This window comes from Varanus komodoensis, unplaced genomic scaffold (genome assembly GCF_004798865.1).
Source record: "Varanus komodoensis strain SLA01 unplaced genomic scaffold, ASM479886v1 scaffold40, whole genome shotgun sequence".
In the NCBI taxonomy this organism is placed as follows: Eukaryota; Metazoa; Chordata; class Lepidosauria; order Squamata; family Varanidae; genus Varanus; species Varanus komodoensis.
Window position 1 is genome coordinate 2,977,178 of NW_025335942.1, and position 22,983 is coordinate 3,000,160.

Below are 22,983 nucleotides of genomic sequence, written 5' to 3' on the forward strand. Positions count from 1 at the left end.
AAAGGCATTTTTATGGGATGGCTAGGATGCTGCTATCCAGTGTTCTACCCCTTCAGGCTACACATCAGGCAAAATTAATTGCACGAGGCTCACGCAGTTGCTCACCCTGCAGAGAATGTCTGTGCATGAAGAAGATTGCAGGGCCGCATGGCGCAGGCATCTGCATTAGCAGTGCCTGCAGCACCAGCTGCTTATGCATTACCCCACACATCGTCTACACCTCAATTTCACAGGGTTCCCCATCATGCAAGGCTTCTCCATATGCACCTCCCAAAAAAGACTTCTTACAAATGGGAAACTAGTACAGTGCAAAGCTTGAAACTTTCTCTGTACTGTGCTAATTTTCAACATATTAGGGGATTTCTTTTTTTAAAGTGCATAACGTTAAATCAGAAACCGTGGTAAGTCCTATCCGTACATTGGAGCATTGCAGCCCTCTTTTTGCCTTGGGGCTCTGCTCTCGTATTGTGTGTGCTTCATAGACCTGGCCGTAAAGATTTTATTCCCTCGATGCAGATGCCAGCCAGCTGACACAATTTCCTAAGAGTTTCTGTCAAGATTTCATAGTAACCTTGGTCCTCTGCTCCATTTACTCAGCTGGACACAGCTTGGGCCTGCATTTGTCTGTGGGATAGGATCTGGGAGTGGAGAAAATTAATCGAGTTCCATCTCCAGGAATGGAACACTCTCTAGCCCTGACTTTTTTGGGGGGTAAAGGACCTGTTTACCCCACAGGCTAAGGGACCCAAATAGTTTGCCTGTTGCCCCACCTGGCAACCCTGAAGAACTTTGGAAAGGGGAAATGGTCCAGGCAGGTGAGCATTTGATTTATTTGTATTTATTTAATGTTTTTATATGCTGTCCCAATACTAAAAGTCTCTGGCTTACCAAACACAAAACAAAAACATCCTATCAGTGCCCCTGAGCATCCTGTCTCAGGCTTAGGTTCTCTTGACAGCAGTGAAAAGGCAGAGAGTGGAGAAGACAACTGGAGTAACTGTGGCAGAAAGGTGGCGGTGAATGAGGTCGAACACAAGTGAGAGCTCCTCTTAATGTCCTCTGTGGGATCATAAAGAAGACCTGGTCCCCTCCTCCATTATTGCATCCACTCAGAAGGGGCCAGCTGAAGAGTTAGGGGCTGTCGGGGGTCTTTTGCACCATCGTTTATGGGGCAGGGGGAGGACTGTTGACTTACCTGCAAAGGTGTTTTGCAACCAAGCTTGCTCATATCCATTCCAACTGGGATGCTGCACTTAGGACAATTTCAGTAGAAGTACCTTTGGCCATGGCTTGTTTGGTCAAATTTGATGTATTCCTATTGGTGCCCCCTGAGGTTTTGGAGAGGATTCCTGGACAGGTGAGGCTAATCTCATAATACTCGGCCCTTGCTATCCCAAGTAGTAAGAGCGGCCAGATATGAACTCGATAGGTGACTAGTGCGAGTGGTAAATTCCTGGTTGCAGGGAGAGGTAGTTCCTGCATGTCTGAAAAGTCTGTGGTAGGACCGTTATTGGGAGGAGAAGAAGAAAAAGCCCTTGTTTGGTCTTACCCTGTTAAAGAATTTCTGGCTAGTCTTTAATACGCTGTTTTTGGGCAAGGTGCATGAGCAGTCAGAGGATTTTCCACTCCAAGTTCCTCTGGATCGAATTGATTACTAGATCCATTTCATTCTGGGCTTGGGTACATTTTTGGGACTGAGATAGCCATGGTCACCTGGATGGACAACCTGCACCAGAAACTGTGTGGAGAATGACCACGATATCCTCCTGGACTGGCTTGCAGGGAATGGAATTTGGGGACACGGAGCTCAGTGGGACAAGGACTCTTCGCAGTCCTTCCTGGAAGGCTAGTCTTGGAGAGCCTGGGAGACACCTGCTCAGCACCTTGCCTACTGATCCTCTGATGTTCTTCTTCATGGTCTTTGTGCATCACACAGAGGAGCTCAAAGGAGTAGCAGGCTCTGCATGGCAGTGATTTCGCTCCTATCTGGCCGGCCAATTCCAGAAGGTGGTGCTGGGGGACTATGGCTCTGCGTCATGGCTGGTTTGCCATGGGGTTCCGCAGGGATCCATTTTGTCCCCCATGCTCTTTAACATCTACATGAAACCACTGGGAGAGGTCATCAGGAGGTTTGGGCTGCGGAGTCATCAGTATGCTAATGATACCCAGCTCTACCTCTCATTTACATCTATTCCAGGTGAGGCGGTGGCTGTACTGAACCGGTGCCAGGCTGAGGTAATGGGCTGGATGAGGGCCAGTAAACTGAGCCTCAATCCAGACAAGACTGAAGTCCTGTTGGTGGGCAGTTCGGGTCTCCAGGTGATTTTGATCTTGTCCTGGATGGAGTAGCTCTCCTTCTAAAGGACAGGGTCCGCAGCTTGAGAGTATTCCTTGATCTGGAGCTGTCACTGGAAATCCAGGTGGCAACGGTGGCAAGGAGCGCTTTCCTACAGCTTTGGCTGATCCATCAGCTGCATCCTTACCTGGATGAGCACTCCCTAGCAACAGTGATTCATGCTCTGGTAACTTCCCGCTTGGATTATTGCAACGTGCTCTACATGGGGCTGCCCTTGAAAATGGTCCGGATACTGCAACTGGTGCAGAATAGAGCTGCCAGGCTGCTGATGGGGCCAGTAGTTATTCTCACATAACGCCGGTCGTCTACCAGCTCCACTGGCTTCCAGTTGAAGCCCGGGCCCAATTCAAGGTGCTGGTTTTGACCTATAATGCCCTGAACGGCTTGGGACCAGGATACCTGAAGGGACATCTCCTTCCTTATACACCTTCACACCCATTAAGATCTGCGGGAGAGGCCCTGCTCCGGGAACCCTCCCTGAAGGAGGTAAAAAGGACATCTACTCGGAGTAGGGCCTTCTCTGCGGTGGCACCCAGATTATGGAATGGGCTTCCCAGAGTGGTTCACCTGGCACCGACTTTATACTCCTTTCAGCACCAGGTAAAAACCTGTATATTCAAGTGGTATTTTAAAAATTAGTATGTTAATGGTTTTACAGTTGCTTTTGATTTGATTTATTTATTGGTTATTTATTGTTTTATTATATTATAATATTGATTGTTTTATTGGATTTTTATTTTAATTGCTGCAAGCCATCCTGATATATATAAAGGACGGCATATGAAACTTTCAATTAATAAATAAAAAGGGAAGCTTCTGTAGTTGAGGAATTTTTGGTGGGCGACGCTCCCTCACTGTCCAGTGCATTTAAGTGTAACAGGCTCCCACCAGTTCACTCATTCCCTCTTCCACCACCATTGGGGTAGCTTCAGGAAGAGCTCCTTGTCTCTCTGAGAAAGTGAGTCTCAGACTGAGGTTTTCCCCCTCTTAGCTTTTTCTTCTAGCTTTTCAAGGTTTTTTCCTCCATGATCCTTTTCCCCCTTTCTCCTTTCCACGTCATCATGGGGGCTCTCTTGGCCCCGAAGGCCTCCTGTTGCAAACGCATCAGGTGCACCAGCAGGCTTCCCCTGACAGGTGGGCACTCTGTCTGCATCTTTTGCCTGGTAGAGGCCCATGTGGCCAAGACCTGTCTTCACTGCCAGGCCTTCCCCCAAGCAGGCCAGATGAAATCACACTGATTGATTTATAGCAGAACTTTGAAAGGAAACCCTTCAGGCTGTGAGGACACCACAACAGATTGCGGCACAGCCTCGTTCCTTTGCATCCCCTCCTGTTATGGAGCTAAATGTGATCCAGTTCTGAGCCCTTGCAGTCCCTCAACTCCAGGAAGGTCGTAAAGTCTGCCAACAACCATAAAATTGGTAAATGGCTTATATCTGGCCCAGACAAGTAGAAAGAAAGGTTTTCTGCGGGGGTCTTTCTCACTGCCTAGTACCGAATTTGCTCTTGGGACAGTCTAGGGACTCAGTACGGATCACCTCAATCTTGGAAGGAGAAACCAAGATGCTTTGCCGCTTCCAGAGCAACCTCCGTACATACTAGCACAACAACTACCCATTAGTTCTCCGAGAACAGCACAGGATGCCTGGTCTGCTGATTCAGATGTTTGAGAAAGCTTGTGCATCTACCATGAGTTTTGAGATCATTCCAGATCACGCTCTTCTCCTTAGAACATCGATATGATTGGTTGCCACCAGTGTGGCAGGCCCATTACTGGGATGACCCAACGCTGCCTGTCCCTTTTCCGAGACATGCTATTGCCTCTCTGCCGTCTGCTCCAGAAGACTTTCATCCTGTCTCCAAGACATCCGTGGCTCTAGCACCTTTGACCTCTTTTTCTGGACATGGCAGTCAGAATAAATAACTCTGCCTTTTCCTCTGGGGACATGGATTGCTTTGTTCTGACCAGATACTGAGAATGGCACAATCTTTAGGAATAGTGACCCAAGAGCCCATACAGCAACTAAAGAACCCGTGTGTGGTGTCTTCTCTGCAGAGGCCTTCACACTGGTTGCGTTTCCTTTCTCACCTACCCTCCTTCAGACTGTAAGGCACTCCTAGAAGGTACTGTTTGTAATGGCTCCTAGTTCAAGAAAGTCTGTACAGGGCTCAAAGAAGGACCCAAATGAGTTCCCTTTTCCTCACCCACCACTGAATTCTGCCGCAGTGGGATTGCCTCCAGAAGTCGGCGGTCATCCTCTGTAGACAGAAGGGCCTGCTGGTCACATCTGAAGGACCACCAGCAGCACCTGCACTTCACACCGTGAAGGATCAAGTGACCATGTCCTGCAACCAATAATTTCTCTGGGTGGGGGGGGGGGTGGTCCCTTTCTGTGACTATTTGCCTGATGACCAGGGTGAGTTAGCCAGGATCTTTCAGAGATCAGAAAGAGGCTATGAAGCTCTCGTGGCAGCAAATTAATGCCGGTCACCAGCAAACTGATTGCAAAGCAAAGGCAATGGTGTGGGCTGTGGTGCTTTGCCGCCATGTTTGGCTCAGGTCAGCTGACCTCTCCCGGTAAACTCCCTCCAGGATAAAGGACTTGTGCTTTGGTGGTTCTAGCCTCTTCGGTTCAAAAACAGTGATGGTGTTCTAGACTCCATCCAGAAGGCAGAAATGATAGCTAAGAAAGTGAGATTCCCTGTTACCAGTTACCATCTTCCGCTTGGCCAGCCTTATCAATTTCATCAGCAGCCCTCTTTCCAGTTGAGACTACATAATCAGTCCTTTTGACAGCACAAACAGGCTTCAGTCCTCCTCCTCTAACAAGTTCCATTCCTATCAACAGAAAATGGGAAATAGCTAAGAAGCAGTGGCTTTGGCTATTTCAACCAGCTTGTCCTCCCACCACCTCCAGTTTCTTGTCTCTCTGCACCGTGGAACCTGGTTCGAGATTACCACAGATGGTTCTTGTGTCCACTGTGCTCACAGACCCAAGACTGAGTTCAGTACCATGCCTGCCTTTTGTGGAATCTGCTCCACGGCCCCATACTTCGTGTTAAAAATGGAGGTGGGTTCCTTCTGCTCCAAGAGCCATTTGATTATTCCCTGCCTTCTCCGTCAACAGGGCTTCTACCCTGGGTATTTCACAGTACAAAACAGGATGGAGGGTGCCGATTGATCCTGGACCAGAGGAGCTGCTTCATTTGTTGCCTTTGGTAGAGGAATCACCTTAGTTGACTTGTGCAAAGTGGCAAACTGGTCAACTCCATCTAGTCTTGTGAGATCCTCAACCCATGGGTTAGCACATTCATCTCTTTTGGTTGTGCTGTTCCTTCTTTTATTCCCCAGTTACTCTACCACCCTTCTCTGGTAAGTGAGCTTGCCACTTACCCTTATGTGTGATGCACAGAGACCACAAAGAAAGATACGTTGCTTACCTGTAAATGCAGCTCTTTGAGTAGTCATCTTTGCATTCACACGACCTGCCTACTGTCCCCACTTCAGTGTAATGTATCTCTCATTTAATTCAGCTTCAATACCAAGCAAAAATTTCCTTATGGAGCCATACTGTTCTCTCACTCTTGGCAGCAGCACCATACCGCCATTTTCCTCTTGGTCCCAAGGCTACAATTAATTGGTCTCCATGGAACTGAGAGAATTGCAGGGGGGACCTGTTATGGATATGTACACTGGATATTGGAGGAGAGGTTCCCACCAAACATTTCTCAGGTATAGAAGGAATTCCTGAACAAGACTTCATGCAGGTGCAGGTTCCATGTTTGTGAAGGCACAGGTGACCACTTGCAGAAATACAGTTGCAGGTAAGCAGTCTGTCTTTCTTCAGCATTCTGTCCTCCATGTTGCGTAAGCTGAAACTGTTATGGAGGCCATGCCTGGTTGAGGTTTAGGGTCACCAGTATGTGCATGGCATCCAACTCTCTTTCTCCTTTTCACCCTGTTCCAGGGAGGCTGCTGAGAGTCCAGGCTGGTACTGGGAGATGGTAATGGACTGGATGTGGGCTAGCATATTTAAATGGAATCCAGACAAGATAGGGGTGCTTTTGATCAGTAGAGCTGAATTAGATTGTGGTTCAACCTGTGTTGAATGGGGTAGTAGCCCCACTGAAAACATAGGGTTGTAGTCTGGTGTTCTTCTGAGCTCAGTCTTGACCTCAGAACCTCAGTTCTCTCCGGAGTGCCTTGGACCAGCTGGAGCAGGCTTGCCAGCTGCATGTGTTCCTGGAGAAAGCAGGGTGACACCTGGCTCCCTCCCATCATGGAGTGCACTCCACATAAAGCTGCCTTTCAAGAATATCCCTAAACTGTAATTGATCCAGGAAACAGTCACTGTCTGCGCAGAGCATGTGATGCCCTTGTTGAAACACCTGCCCTGGCTTCCCGTTTAAAGTGCGGGGATGACCTTTCACACCTTGAATGGTTTAAGGACAAGGATACCTTCTGCTGTACCTGCTTTCTGACATTTCCTTTGAAAGTTCTTTTTTATGTCTCAACAACCCCTGAAATGCATTTATTTTATTTTATTTATTTAAAACATTTCTATGCCGCCCCCATCGCAACAACGCCTCGGGGTGGCTCACAACATAATTAAAAACATATAAATAACACTAAATACAATAAAGATTAAAAAAAACCGGTAACATCTCGGCTAAAAATTTAAAATCCTATAAATACATAATAAATTAACAATTAAAATAAGTTTTAAATAAAAAGGTCTCAGCCTGGCACCGAAAAACAAATAATGACAAATAATGATTTAGGTGGGACAAGAGAGAGGACCATGGCTGAACTTGGGCATGGAACTGCCTTTCCCAGTAAAAACCTTTAAAGAGCTAGCAAAACCTCCCTTTTTAGAATAGCCTTCAGCAACTCGCTTTTACAGATGGACAATGGATGGTCACCCCACCGAGCAGTGTAATTCTTTCAAATATCTAGAGATACAATTCAATGAAATGCTCGGTCCTGAAACCCATTTCAATTCAATGAAATGCTTGGTCCTGAAACCCAATTTGCAAGATCAATAATTATTCAGAAGATCTGAAATTCTTCTTTTCAAAAAGGGGCAACTAGTAGAACAGTTCCAGAAACATTTATGGGAAACACAGTTGCCCAAATGTGTCATGGCGTTAACAAAACACAACCCCACTAGAAGTACTGCAGAGCAAATGATTAAAATCCTTGAGCTGCCTGCAGTACTTTTGAGAACAGAAATTGGCCATCCTCTGTCAGGACAAGAGTAGACAAGAGCATGATTCAGTATTGGTGTGGATTAAATGAAATGGCCAGTTTGAGACTCTCACAGAAATGCTCATATGAGCAAATGAAATTAGGGAGTTCAAAATTGTCAGGCTATAATAGGGCACTGTTTAGTACGTGGCTTTCAGCCTAGACTTGGTAAACAGATTCTACAATTCCATGCATGTATACACAGGGAATTCTTAACGATAAGCAACTCTTCCCCAGGGTGTGCCATCATTAAAAGCTCATCAGTGTGCAAAATACCAGCAAGACATCACCTGTCCACAGGTAAGGAAATATTTTACAGAACTCGGGTCTCAGAAGGTGTCCACTGTTCCCCTGGAAAGCATGTATAGTCATATCCCAGAAAGGGATAGTTTAAGCCTCCGTAGTGAAAGGGCAGAATGGCATTCTTACTCTCAGATGTACACGAATGTATACCCCGTCATGTTGCATTGTTGGCTATATAGCAGTTCAGAAATTTGAGCTGGTAGTATGGGGAAGGAAGCCGCAATGGACAGTAAAGACCATCTCCTAATTAGATAAGCCAAGTTCATCTAAATATGGGTGTATCTCTTTTTTATTTTGCGGGTATTTTTAAAGGAAAGTTTTATTTTACCTATAGTTGATATCAAATGTGAATAGGGATTTCAAATACTCCCGGCCTGTGCCTTTGCTTAGGCATTTTACTTTTGTCCTACTTACAATGTCCTTTGGCTAAAAACAAGCTTTTGGAAAATTATACTCCAGTGGATAATTTTACCTTGCTGTTTTTAAATATTTTGGATGGCGGTGCATTGTGCTTTTATGTTTTATATTACAAAAGTGGAGTGAGTTTGGACCTCCAGACACCCTAGCTGCATCCACAAGACCTGGTGCAGCGTCACCAGAAGTAATTTTAGCTGCTTACCCCCAAGGGCTCTCAGTCCCTTGGGAACAGCTGGCCAAGAATCCCACTGGGGCTCCTGCACTGGGCATCTTTGCAGCCCCGTTGTGCCCTCAGTGAAGCACAACCGGGTCGCGGGTTGTGTCCAGCACATTGTGTGTAACCTGCTTGCCTGTTGTCGGTTTGCTTGACAAATAACCTACCATGCTCCCTTGTGAGCTTTCCCCGTTTCATCCCCAAAGCACACGGTCTGGGTTTTGGTGAAAACCAGGTAAAAGATTTATTAGAGATTCAGGAAAAGGTACAGGATGGGGGAAAGGCTGGTCAGATACGGAGCACAAAGCAATATGCAGATTAAAGTGGCCATTCAATGGCAAAGGGCAAGCAAACGAGAATGGCGCAGCACCACTAGCATGCCGTGCACAAGCCTCCCAGCTGGTCCTCTGAAGACCTCCTGCATCTACACAGAGCTCTCCATGTCGGGCATCCCCCCTTTTGTGTGGGGAAAACTTTATTCGGAGCCCTGGGTTCTTCCCTATGCCTGCCTCGAGTTCCCCTACTTCCTGGGAGACCTTCCTCACGACACTCACGCTGGAACAGGAAGATCTGGAGCTTCTTCTGCTAATACAATCTCAGGCCTGCCTGGCCTGGCCTGGGATCCCAGAAAGCCCTCTTGCATTTTGTCTGCTAATGGCTCATCTGCAGAGGAGACGGGAGCCACCACATTATTTATTTATTTAAGAGGCAGTCTCTTCCGCCTTGTCTCTGAAGGGAGGCTAAGTGGCTCATAAGAAGTAAATAATTTAAGAATTAAAAACATCCCTCCAGTACTTCTCTGGTTTGCACCTAAAATATAGGAGGGGTATCATTGTAAAATTAATGAATGACTAAGTAAATTGCATTCGCAGCCCGTTTTGCTAGGATGGGCAGTAACGTCATTGGTGAAGCGCAGGCAGCAACCTTTAGCTCACTGCTCCTCGACAGAAATGTGTTGATGACAAGAAAAGGGAGTGCCATCAAAAGTACTCCAAGGACAGGTAACGGGGCCTTTCTGGAATGTCATCTTTCAAAACTGCCTTGTCAAGGTGCTTGTGTGAGAAAGCTCCCAAAGAGTGGGTGTGGCAGAGGGTTGTGCTGTGAACCAGGAAGTCCCTGCTTCGAATCTCACCTTTGCCATGAACTTAAGCCAACCGCTCTTGAAGCTGGCGGTTGTAGGGCAGGGTGTGTTGTGTGCATAGGCCTGTCATCCATCACCTTCTGGTTTCCTGCCTACTGGTATCTGTGTCATTCTTCCAAATGGCAAGGCCATTTGTCCCCGAGGATTGGAGGGAGCTCAAAGCGGAGGAAAAGGGAGTCGAGAAAGATCCACCTGGCCTGCTTCTCCTCTTCCACCAAAGCATTTTTATTCTGGCAGGGACTTGACAAGTTGGGCTGGTGAATTTAAAGGAGTGGCACCTTGATTTTAAGCTCTGGTCTGCTGTAGCTCTTCTATTGTTGTGTTTTCTTACCATTGCGTTGCTCTCTTTAATGATTTATTTTATAGCTTTAAACATTTCGCTAGCCATTGTTGCAAACAGAAGTAACATTAGGATTCTCACTGGACTGTTCGCACATGCACGCATGTGAACTCTTTTGGCTAAATGCGGAAGTTGCTTTCCTTTTTCTCATCTAATACAGGCACCTCCCCAGTTCCTCACATTCATACGCATCCATCCAAAATGACTTGTCTGTGTGGCTTATACTTAGAAGGCTCTGGCACTTCTGAGGTCTTTCAGTTTAATAATTTGCACCTTTCTTTGCTTTGGTTCTTGACCACAAAGGAATTAGTGAAAGAATTAATTCCCTGTGTAAATCTGGCAACTTCTCAGCCTTTTAAGAATTGAATTTATTTATATACTAACTTCTTCAATTTCAGGAAGGATGTGTCTTTCAGTGATAGACTTGGCTTTAGATAGCAATTAAAAGTAAATTGGCCAGGTGTCTTTGTTGGCAGGTCTACATATATTACCCATTACATGTCTGTTTTAGCACTGCTTTGATTAGGTTTCATTATAAAATGGGTTTTGTAACTGTAACTCAGTTTATTGATTTTCTCATATTTCCAAATATATATTTTAATCAGTAAGAAAAATCCATAGATAGTTGGATTAATAGATAGTTACATTCATTTAGAGTAAACTGTAGTTTTATAAGGTGATCATAAACCTTATTATAAGGTATCTATTTACTTTGTTTAGGGTCAAGTTATGTTCAGAAATGGAGAAAGGATGGGGACCATCAAATTTACACAGTTCCAAGGTAGGTGATGAATATTCATTTATTTCTTTGCATTGATGTTATTATTGTAAATATCAGTCCAAGCATGTGGTTTGGAGATGCATTTGCCCTCTAATACCAGCTTCATGTTGTATAGCTTGAAAGGAAAATTACTGAATATGTGGTAATAAAATATGGCAGAGGGCCCAGAAATAATGGACGTTCTTTTGTTGGTGGCAGAAAATGCATCTGTTTGAAACTCTTAGTTTTACGTCTTTGTATAAAAATATAAATGGAATCATACGTGTGATCTAACGTGCAACATTGGAGCAGAATGTTGAAAAATTGTATTAAAGAATAAAAGAATGTATTGAGAGAATAAAACACCAAGCACCAATTTCTTACCTCCCTGAAGAGTGAGACAAATTTAGAACATTTTAAAACTTTCCTGTAAAAAAAAAAAACAGAAAACATTTTGAAACCTAATCAGAGGTGGATGAGGAATTGTTGAGGAATTTCAGACAATGGTGTACCTTTAGAATAAGCAAGTATGTAAGTTTAATCCAGAGGTTCTCATACTTTTTGAACAGGGGCCGGTTGACAGTGGGGAGGCATGCACATGCGAGGCAAGGTGGAAAGGGGGGTGTGCGGGGCGGGGCGCCGGCTTGCTCACAAGGAGATCATTTCCGAGTGAGTGCAAAACGACCTCCTCACAAGCAAACCACCACTCGGCGAGTTGCCGGCTTGCTTGCGAGGAGATTTTCTCCAATCAAGTCCAAAGTGATCTCCCTGTGAGCAAGCTGCCGCCAGGGGAGGTGCTGACTTGCTCATGAGGAGATGGTTTTCTCCAAGCATTTCCAAAATGACCTCCTTGTGAGCAAGCCACACACACATCCAGCGAGTGCAAAACCTGTGGGGCGGGCCAGTTAAAAGGGCATGGTGGGCCGGATCCGGCCCGCTGGCCTTAGTTTGAGGACCCATGGTTTAATCCTTCCCTTGTAGAGACATTTGTCATAGTCTGTACTTTTGTGAACAATGTTGCTTGAAAGAAGCAGTTAATAAATTTTGGATTCCAGGCTTACTTTTATTTGTTGTATTCTTCCTTCATGTTTGAAAGTTGGTATAGATGACTGAAAGGGTTTTTTAAAGCTGCTATCAAATAGTTACAAGTGTTAATTCGTTAAAGAATCTTTAGTCAATTTACAGGACACTTCTGTGTATGTTTACTCAAAAGGAAGTACCATTAACTTCAATGGAACTTACTTCCAGGTAGATTGCATAAATTGGGTCTAAGACAGGCTACAGCCCTGAGGGTATTGGGACCATTTCTTCCCTCTCAAACCCTCTGTATCAATCAATCAGTGCCAGATTTTTTTTTAATCATTGCCCAGAAAGCAAGCAGAAGGTTCAGAATTCTTGAATTCGGAAGGGGGAGTGTTCCATAGTATAAAGGATTTCTTTCTAGCTGCAAATGGTCCTGCTGAACAGATACAGGGCAGGATGTAGTTCGACAGAGGAAGATGATGGAGGCAGAGCAATATGGGGGGATATGTTCGCTTAGATACAGGGTCCCAGCCTGTATAGGACATATAATGGCATCCAAGTGTAGCTGCGCAGCAAAGGCTGCACCTGACTGTGCCTTGCCTTGATTTATAAAAATGCCAATCTGCTTCAACACAGTATTAGGGCTAATGGAAGCTTCCAAGTCATCTCCAAAAGCAACCAAATGTAAAACATGCTACGGTAGTTGATCCTGGAAGTTAGAGATTCATGGCTCGATGTGACAAGGTCCCTGTCCTCCAAGATGGGATGCAGGCTACTTGAAAGATTTATTTTAAACATTTAGCACAGGGTCCATAATCCTGCCTAGAGAGTCAGCATTAATCACTGTGATAACTTGGCTCTACTGATAACTTTATTTACTGATTAAGTTGTTCAGATCCTATTCACCTTGAATGCTGCTCTCAGTAGTGAGCCTGTTTTAAAAGATTAAATGCAAATTGTCATTCCAGCGAGCAAATCGCAGCTACAGTGGGAGGAGGGATTTAATTCAGGAAACAGATTGTATCATAACCCCAATCTAATTGGCATACACACCCCTCTGCTTTTAAGCTTCTTTTCTTCTACCGTAGGACCTCAAATAAGTGCACTCTAAGCCAGGTGTGGGCAGACTTCAGCCTTGCACAATCCACTTTGGATTTTTTACTAGAATTCCAAGATCCATTATCTTAAAATGGAAGCATTCTGAGCCCAGGAGTTTGTTCTGAGGACTGAACAAACTCACAATCCTTTCACCCCAAAATCTACTCCCTTTTGCCTCAAGTTTTCTTATTTCAGTAGTAAGGGGAGGCCATACTAATTTACTGCAGATCATCCAGAGCATCAAGTTCTACCTTCTTCTCATCGCTCCCCTAAGGATTTGGGAGCTGCGGTAGCCTTAGCTAGTCCTTTGAAACTGTGATCAGATGGATGGACCTGAGCAAACTGGAGCTGAATCCAGACAAGTTGGCCATGATGCTGGGAGTACTTGTGCCTCGGAGATGTTAACTATGTCAGTGGCTAATGGGGTGCTGGTCACCCCACTGATGTACATGTTGTTTTGATGTAAGCCTTAAGCTTATGTTGTAAGAATGCTGTGGTATCCAGCACTTATACTTAAGCCTGTAGCTCTTGAGAAACCATGGTGGAGGCTCCTATGAACCGGGGAAGGAGATTCGATTAGTAACCCCTGCTCAACTTCTGATCCATGCATTCATAATGACTACAGCAGAAGTACCACCAACTGTTTCTGCAAAACATCCTCTCCTTGAATATTTAGGAATCTGTTAGCTCATAAGGCTCCAGGAATCTTTGGCCATCCCAGCTTTGTGAAGATGGGTAGCAAGATCAATCCATGCCTTGACCAGGTAGTGATCCAGCTACATCACCTTTCTAATATTGGAGCCACCAATTACCAGAACCCTACCCTGTCCAGGTTGTATCTTCGAGCAGAAGAGCACTTATGCCTCCCCTGTTCTGGGAGGCCAGAATGCCAAAATCCTGTGCTACGACCCACCGGCAGCATCTTGACAATTCCTCAAAGGATAAGATCTACTAGATGTGGAGCAGATGGGCGGAAAGAAGGTGTTGCATTTAAACGATGTGTTGTTGCAATGCAGTGTGTGGGTTAGCCTGTGCGAACTAGCCTGCATTGTTTGACATGCTCCAAGTCTGATTTTCTGTTCCACTAGTATACTCACCATATTAAAAATCTGCACAAGAAGTTCATTCCTTCCTCCTGTTACACCACTAACAGCTTCTTTCTCAAATATTTTTTTCCAAGCCAGTTTTCCTTCTGGGCCTGCAGCCAACTTGATAGGATGTATGAAAATATTGTGAATGGGCTTTGATTAGTGCTAGTTAAAACCCAAAAGGTTTGGAAAAGTCTTATGTGGATTCTGCCTGGAGGCAATTGAGCACTATTTCTGTGCATGAGAAATAATTAGCAAAGTAAGTCTGAGGAGTGCTTCACACATGCACGAATATAACCTGCTTTGTCCACATTTGACTAGCCACTTAATGTGTGAATCAGCTCCATTCACAAGCATTGTGAGTGGCCTGATAGGAAGGCTTGCTTTGGGCTGCTAAATCTATAATAGCTCACTCACACTTGCAGTTAATGCTGCGCTTGTGAAGGTGCGAAATGTGTGTGCACGTCTCAAACTTTGATGGCTCTGTCTTCTCCCTTCAGAAGGGCACGCGTCCTTATTTAGATCTACATGCGTTGTGTACAGACATGATATAGATGTTTCAGCTTTTTAATTTCTCACTTCTCTAAATGCCTCCAACAATTTCTTCTGTAGTCGCTAGCCCACAAAAATGTGCTGATTTTTTCTGTATCAAGTCAGAAAGCTGGAGGTGCAACCGTTCATTTTCGTTGTGTTCTTTCACCATCACATGTTGGCCACAATTCTGTGTAGTTGGGAGTGATTTCGTTTTTTGGGAATAAATTGAATTAAGTGTGCATACTGCTGGGTTGGACTGCAGCTAATATACCCAAGCCCACTTCAGTTAATACCTTCCAAAACAGCACCGTAAGTACATTTTCCCGCCATTATGATAATCTAGGAATGCTTGGCTTTCTCTGAGTAGCATCCTACTCAGACTCTCTTTCCGGATTTCCAGGCTCTCTTGTCTTGTGGCATCTCTTTGTGCAGTGTTGTCGGCTGAGAACTGTCTGTCATCAAACCGCCTGTCTTGCAAAGGCTTCTGGGGCTTTTCTCTAGGACACAGACACAGTTCAGAGTAGGATACTGATGGGGTTTAATGAGTTTCTCTTACCCTGTGTGGAACAGTATTGTGCCTAAGAACACGTGCCACAGTTGCACAGGAGTTTAAATGTTTTCCTTGAATTGCAGAATCCCTTGTGAACTTCCAAGTAACAAATCAGCACAAAAAAGGACAGTGACTAATTGAAAAGACTGGTGTAAATAACAAGAGTCAAGGTACATACACTACACAGAATATAAATACACATCAATTCACTGGCCGGTTTGCAGGGGATGCCGTATGAGGCGAGACTGAGGGAACTGGGTCTCTTCAGCCTGGAGAAGAGGAGACTCAGAGGGGATATATTGGTGACATACAGGTATGTGAGGGGATGTTACATGGAGGAGGGTAGAGACCTGTTCCCCCCTGCAGAGGAAGGCAGGACGCGCTCCAGCGGAGCCAAGCTCAGGGAGCCCAGGTTCCATTTGGATGCCAGGAAGCACTTCCTGACAGTCAGGACCCCGAGGGTGTGGAATGGGCTTCCACGGGAGGTGGTTGAGGCCCCATTGGTGCGGGTGTTCAAGGATAGGCTGGACGTCCACATGGTGGGCATGTCGTGAGTGGAGCCGACTGGTGCCGGAGGTCAGACTAGATGGCCCAGGAGGCCCCTTCTGACTCGCTCTGTTGCTATGTTTCTGTGTTTCACTGCATAACTAAAAATTCAACATCAAAGTTTAAGTATGTCAGATTGTACATGAAACGGGTCAAATACATGGAAGAAAAGTACACAAGCAATATTTAATAAGAATAGAGCGACAGCAAGGCATTCGACAAATTATTACACATGTAAGGCAGAACTACACAGTACTTAATTAGAACAAGCTTTTATATACCTCGTCCTCTGACAACTTTCGCATAGGTGCCCTCCCTTTCCGAGGCTGGGAATTTTCCTCCTTCCTTTCATACCTTACCTAAGATCAATCCTTTCAATATGAGGCTCACTCATCTTTGACCTCCTTCCTTCTTGTTCCCTTTTATCTAGAAGCAGTTCTCCTACAGTTACATACACACAAGGTTTCTCTTTAACCATATATTTGTAAGAACAAAGGAGATACCGTCTCCTCCAACAAGTTTAATCACACATGCGCTGTTGGCCCATTAAGATTTATAACAAGTCCAATCAAGGTGTTTTGATAAAATTGGCTTATATCAACAAACACAGTGATACCAATTCAAAGATAAATGGTGAAACTGGTTACAGAATTGGACAGGAGATTGCCAGACAACTTATTAATAACAGTTAAGAGCTTTTTTGTGCTCATTTATGGAAATAATTGATTTCACCGTAGCACTGATAAGCATAGTTAGTTATAGAAATCTCATGGACAGCTTCCATGACTGAAGATTTCTGCCTCCACAGATGCTTCATTCAGGGAATCTTTGGGAATTTCCAGGAATTTCCGCAAGAGCGCTCACCCAAAGCATTACCAAGTGACAATTCAGGTGAAAAGTCGTATTGCCCAAACGGGCTGGCCGGCAGTTCTCCAGCTAGGCAAATATACTTGGCAGTATTCAGTCCGTATGTTCCATGTGCTTCTCACTTAAACATTGCAAACCGTGTGGGAGAGGGGCTGTATTATTGCGATTGAATCATAATTGTGACTGAGAACACTATACAGAGAACTACAGCTTCTTTCCATACAGAGGATTACAGCCTACGGTGCTTAATGTTACTTCCTGTTGCACATATATTTCTACATGGGTTTTTTGTTTAAAAGAAAGAATTATGTAGTGTTGAGCATTTTAGTAGTTGTTCAAAATTGAGGCTTGCAGTACATTTCATTGTAAAAATATGGACTCCCTGTGCAGAACTGTAGGGGCATGGGAGCTTTTCCTGTCATTCTGGCTAGTCGAAAGGTCAGCATAAAAAATGTTATAATACAAAGCAGTTTTTGTCCGACTTTGCTAATGTGACATTTGAAGCAAGGTTGTGTCAGTGTGATGTGACAGCAGGCTAGCATTGTCTAGCATTAGCAAATAGCATGAGGTCTCGCTGAGAGGAGGAAGAGAGTCACAGAGCGGCCAGTCCTGTGTTTTTCATCCCTGCTTTGAACAGAAAAAGCTCAGTCGTGGATGCGAGTTTACCCACAAAGCAGTTGATTTTGGATTCTCCCTTCTGTGGGGTCCAACCAGTTTAAATCCAGGTACTTTGCTTTAGCCGTAAGTGGGTTTTCTCTGCACAGATGTCCTACTGCTTCAGCATGTATCTCTCTAGCTACAGCATGACAAGCTAATCCCATAAGAGCAATTACTGTAAAGTATAAATCAGGAATTGGTGGCCATATCTGACCACCTCAATCATATTTAAGAGAGCTAATGAGCTTCCAGGTTGTGCACCCCATCTAGGTATGGAATTGCAGAATAGACCCTTCTGAGAGATGTACCAGACTTTGGTTCACCATCTACTACTTCTCCAAAATGACCAAGGCTGTAAAGGAAGTTGTTAAATATCTAAATATGTCTTTGTTTTCTTTAGCATGTTTTGTTACTGGGTGAAAGCTTCAGCGATAACAGCAGTAAGATGGTTTGCTTATTTGCAATAAATAGTTAATTTCAAGAAGACATTCTCCAAGCAGCTCATACCATAAACAGGCATGGCAAGGCAGCTTCAGCTAGAAATGTAATAAATTAAAGCTGATAATTCTAAAATGTTCATCTGTGCCCTTCCTTGAAAATGGTAGGCTTCATTGGACAGATGCCTCTTAGTTCTGGCTCTTGGTAGAGAAGGATGCTGGCAAAATGCCTTTCCTCATCGTTGCTGTTACACCTTTTGCATTTCCAAGTTTACAAGGGGGTAGTCCCCTCTTGCAGCTTGTGGAAGTGTGTTAACTGAGCCAGGTCAACACAAAGTTAAACATCCAAGAATTTACTTTCTTTTAGGCAGATGTCACCAATGTTCGTATCAGTTTTACCTGCATCTTCCTTCACATACTGATGAAAAATATTCCATGAAGGCTTTCATTCCTAATTTTCTAGACTTTCACCTTAATTATTTTGAAAGCTGCAGGGTTTTCTTCTGTTAGCATTTATGTTTAATTTGCTCTTGCATTTACTTATTCTTGTTTTAAACTGTGGTGGTAGTGATTGTTTTAGGATGATTGCTTCTATATTGTATTTGTTTATTTTTGCTGTAAGTTGTCTTGGGTGCTTAGTTGAAAAAGAAGGGGCATAAATTGAATGAGTTAAACAATCTTATTGTCAAGTGTATATGGCATTATGTACCACAGCAAGAGACTAAGCTATTACACGCTTGGAATGCATTTATGATTAGTTCTTTCTTGGGCTACAAAGAAAATAAAATATAGCTCAGCCGATCTAAAACAGCTTGGGCTTTGGTTATGCCTTGGATTGATAACAGATTTTCAGCTGGCAGATCAATAAATTGGTCTAGCTTCTGTGCAGCTTAAAATTTAGAAGATGGCAGAAGTAGGAATCCCTAAAGCACTGCAGCAGTTGAGATACAAGTCTGGTCTCAAGTCTTGGGAACTCTTACCATATGCTGGAAATCATATGTGCGTTTTGAGCTGCTTCCTTACCATCCATACTGCTTGGTGTAAAAAAGAATTATAGGACACCAGCTTCGCATTTTTATGAGCCACGGCAAGGAGATGGCTGAGGCTTTTTTAGGAGCATAAGTATGCATATCTCAAGTGTTATTATTTCAAAGAATATAGAAAGCTTTTCAAGGCTGCATACATAGTAAGGGAGGAAAGTAATGGTAGCTGAAATCGCTGTAAGCTTGAAAGTTCCTCAACTCTCTGTCTTAATGGAGGGAGCTCCGTGTTGGGTTTTATTCAGTGGAAGCCTCCCGCTGGAATAGAGCCATGCGTTAAATGCACTGTCAGACTGAATTTACCCACAGAATTAGCTTCGGGCTCTTTGCAGTAGGCGAAACTCTGGCCTTCTATAAATGCATGTTGTCGGTCTGAACAAATCCATTTCCTGCCTTCTCTAGCTGTCTTGCAGGAATCAGCACTCTATGGGGCAGCTCGTGCTTTCGCTGCACGGCATGTCAACCCTGTTCAAAGAGCCACAACCCCTATTATTGCTGGAGAAATCAGTTGGTCTTCTCATTTCTCTGCTAGTTTCTCATACCCAAAGTCAATATCGTTCGTAGCTACTCCTTCTGTATGTCATAGGAAACTATATACCACCCCACCCCACTCTTTCCCCATTATCACTGATGATCAGCTGCCTTCTGAACTACTTCACAGGAAATCTGCCCTTTCCTACATCTACAGGTATAGGAAAAAACAAGCTTCTGGTTGCCCCAGAGTTTAGCTCTGCATCCTGCCTCAGCTATCAGAGAAACCAACTCTGACACATTTTCCAGATAAAATAATCTTTTTAGGTCCTGACTTCCTACCTACATTGACTTCTTTTACAGAAGCGCCTTTATCCCTTACAGAAGGGTATCCTAAACCACTGGAGTCACAGCGGGATTGCACACCATGGGTGTATGGCAGGGGTCTCAAACTCAGCTGACCTGGGGGCCGCTGGAAGTAGAGTCTGGGTGAGGCTGGGCCGCATCAAGTATTCTACCCCCGCGGTGGTGGTGGGCTGCTCATCCCGCGGTGGCCGGCCCAGGCGCCGCCGGTGCTTTGAAGGCCGCAGGGCCCCTCTCCCATGCCCCGCCCGTCCCGGCAATTGGCCCGTGGGCCGCAAGTTTGAGACCCCTGGTGTGTGGGGAGGCCTTATACAGTGGTATCTTGGCTGATGAACTTAATCCGTTGCAGGGCTCTGGTCGTGACCCAAATTGATTGTGAGCCAAGTTCAATTTCCCCATAAGATTCAATGTAAATAAGGTTAATCTGTTCTGTGACTATTTTTTTAATCAGAAAAATGTAAAGCAAATGGACAAAAACAACGAAGATCGCTGCCATCTTCCCCCCTCCCCGCCCTGAGCATGAGTGCAGCCGTCTCTCCGCCCCCCCAGCATGACCATGATCGTGCCCTTCATCCCTGCACGCACCCATCATCCCAGTGCGCTGGGGGGAGAGAGGGACAGGCGCAATTGTGGGCGCACTGAGGGGGGAGATGGGCGCAATCGTGCTGCGGGCGGGGGGGGGAGATGGCCAAGTTTGCAGTTGCGCTCCTGCAGGAAAGACGGGTGCAATCGTGGGTGCGCTTGTGCAGGAAGGACGGGTGCGATCTTGGCCATCTCCCCCCACCCCCAGCACGATCACAGCCATCTCCCCACTTGGGCACCACCCGATGTGGAGTTTGTGAACTAAGTCAAAATTTTTATGAAATTTTTGTTCGCGACCCGATTTGGTCATGAACTGAGGCGTTCATGAGCTGAGTCACCACTGTACCCTTTCACATAGTGTAGTAGCATGGAGAAAGAGCCCTGGATTTTGTTTGCCATAAAAATGGTAGCGGACTTGTTCTGTGAGCTTCTACTACTAAAGCTCCGTGACAAAAGGGTTCTTTCCTCTTGACCAAATCTTCATGTGATAACATCTGAAATCCCGCCACTTTCTTGAGTGTTCTCATGCTTAGCAGTCTTGAGCCATAGGCCGAATGGGGTTTTGCCTCTCAATGTGCTGTAAGGGATTTTCTGACTGTAGGGCTATAGCTCTGACTATTACAGAGCAATAGTCCCAAATGCCTCATTTTTCAGAGATAACAGAAAATGGGTAATAGACTCTTTTCCAGGAGTCAGTGTTCTGCAAAGCGCTCTGGAAAGTACAAGCAGCTGTACTTGCCTGTTGGAATGTATTATTCCCTCTTTGTATCTCACTTATGAGATACGTTAAGATTAGATCACAGATCTGCCTTTGGCTTTCTTAGTGAGACGTGTGGTGATACATTTAGGAAGTCAGGAAGAGTGGGTGCCAAGCCCTTTGGCATCCACTCAAGCATCAATGCCCAGTGAGTGGGGATGGATGGATGCCCCTATTCATGGCTTCGGTCCAGAGTGTTTACTAGAATGTTTGCTTTTCCTCCACAAGAAGGAGAAGTTTTGGTACCTCACATTGACGGCAGTAAGTGGTTTGTCAGCCAGATTCAGGACGGAAGTTACCAAGGACTAAAGGGTTCAGTGTCCGTTAGACTCACTCCAGATTGGAGGAGAGTCTCGCAATCAGGCAGCGAAGAGTCAGCAAATATCATGACAGTTCATTAAGACCCCAAACCTCAAGTGGTTCATAATTTAATTGTAGTGGCTTTCCTTCAGTCAACATATTTGCAACAGTTACAGAATGGAGGCGAGCCTTGTCTCTCTCAATTTAATTCCTTCTTTTTCTTCCTCTCAGACAACTGACTGGGGAACAACTCATGTAGAAATAGCGGGAACTAGCAAATTCATTAACACTTCAGGACCAGCTGACATCCACTCTTTTCTTCAACAGCAGTGCCACCCAAGAAGACCTCTCTGTAAAATCCTCCATCTAAGAAAACTTCCCATTAAAATCAGCTTGGCAATAATTTGGTCCCAAGGAGATGAGCCGAGGGGTTGGGGGGTAGCAGGGCTTAGGAGAACCTTGTGAACCTGGTCTGGAGGAAGCAGATGGAACAGGGAGCCAAAACAACTACAGATTAGTCTAACAGCCTGGTAGGAAGGGAAAAGTACAGTGGGACTTTCTAACAATCAAGTTGTGTATTCCAGTCAAAAGAAGCACTTTTTTAATCCTGATAATTTAAGTGGGAGAAGTAAGCATGTGCCAAAAACTCCTCCATTAAAATCGTATAAGGCTGGATCCTATCCAAATTAATTATTGAATCAAACTTCTAGGAAATGTAATGCAGAGAAAAGACAGTATAACAACTGAAAGTGAAGGAGAAGATGTTTGGATTATATGAAAATAGAATAATTAACTATTAATAGATACCTAATCAAAGATCGGCAATGACGGGCCAAAGGCTGAATATTGCCTGTATTTTTAAAATCTGGGCTAAATGGCCTTATGAAATAGAATGTTTGTGCTGAAAACAAATGTATAGCCTCAGATTATTTGTGTAGGAGTTAATTTAATGACTTGTCACTTTTTCTGCTGTGTATGTAATGCTCTATCCATGCCTAAGGAGGTGTGTTCCAGCTTCATGAAACTCTACAGCTAGGTAGTACTGATTACTATAGAGCTGCCTGTGACACGCACATGTGACAACACATATATGCACACATATGCACTCACACTTCCATAAAAGAAAAATTGAAATATACTTCCAGACTCAGGACTCTCCGGAGAATGGACACCCTTCCTCCCCACCAAACTTGGCAGTCATAAGAACATGTCAGCCCTGATGAATCAGACCAAGACCTGCATAGTTCAGTGGTCCCAGAATGGCCACTTGGATATGAAGGCCATAATCTTCTCTTGCTTTGGTTTCCTGGCAACTCTCATTCAGAGGCTTGCTGCTTCTGGTCACGGGGGTAGCATAAAGCTATCGTGACCAGTAGCCTTATCTTCCTTGAATGGTCTAATCTAATCTAAAGCTATCTGAGTTGGTGACCATCACCAATCCCTGATTTCAGTTATGAAACAGGACGGTGCATCTGTCGTGACGAGGCCTCCTACAGGGCACGCGAGCAAAGGAATCCTGATTGGCCCCAGCCAACCTCCAGGTCTTTCCCATAGCCCCGCATTACGCTCATTGTATCATCTTCCCATGAAGCGAGTAATGTGTAACATTTTCCTTTCTTTCCCTGTGACCATCTGGTCTTATACTGAGAAACAACATCTGGCATGGGGAGAGCCGATCAGGTTAGCCTGTGGCAGCCAAAAACCAGGAACTCTGTCTGACTTACCAGCTAAGCCAATAAGCGTGTCCCTTTCCAGCCATGTGACTTTGTGAAGTAAGCATCCCCTCTTAAAATCGATAGTGGTTCTATTAGGTAGCTCAGATTTAATCAACAGCTGCAAATGGTACTTAAGAAAATAATCACAACAAAGTGGGTCAACATAATTCGGGAGT

At 44.7% G+C, this 22,983-nt stretch overlaps 1 protein-coding gene across 1 annotated transcript in view; it reads left to right on the top strand.

The window, feature by feature from the left end:
• GABBR2 (gamma-aminobutyric acid type B receptor subunit 2) overlaps positions 1 to 22,983 on the top strand; it is a 303,445-nt gene that overhangs the window by 163,644 nt on the left and 116,818 nt on the right. Inside the window, exon 8 of the mRNA XM_044442826.1 lies at positions 10,740 to 10,800. Within this exon, the coding sequence (XP_044298761.1) occupies positions 10,740 to 10,800 (61 nt within the window). The remainder of the gene's footprint in view (positions 1 to 10,739; positions 10,801 to 22,983) is intronic.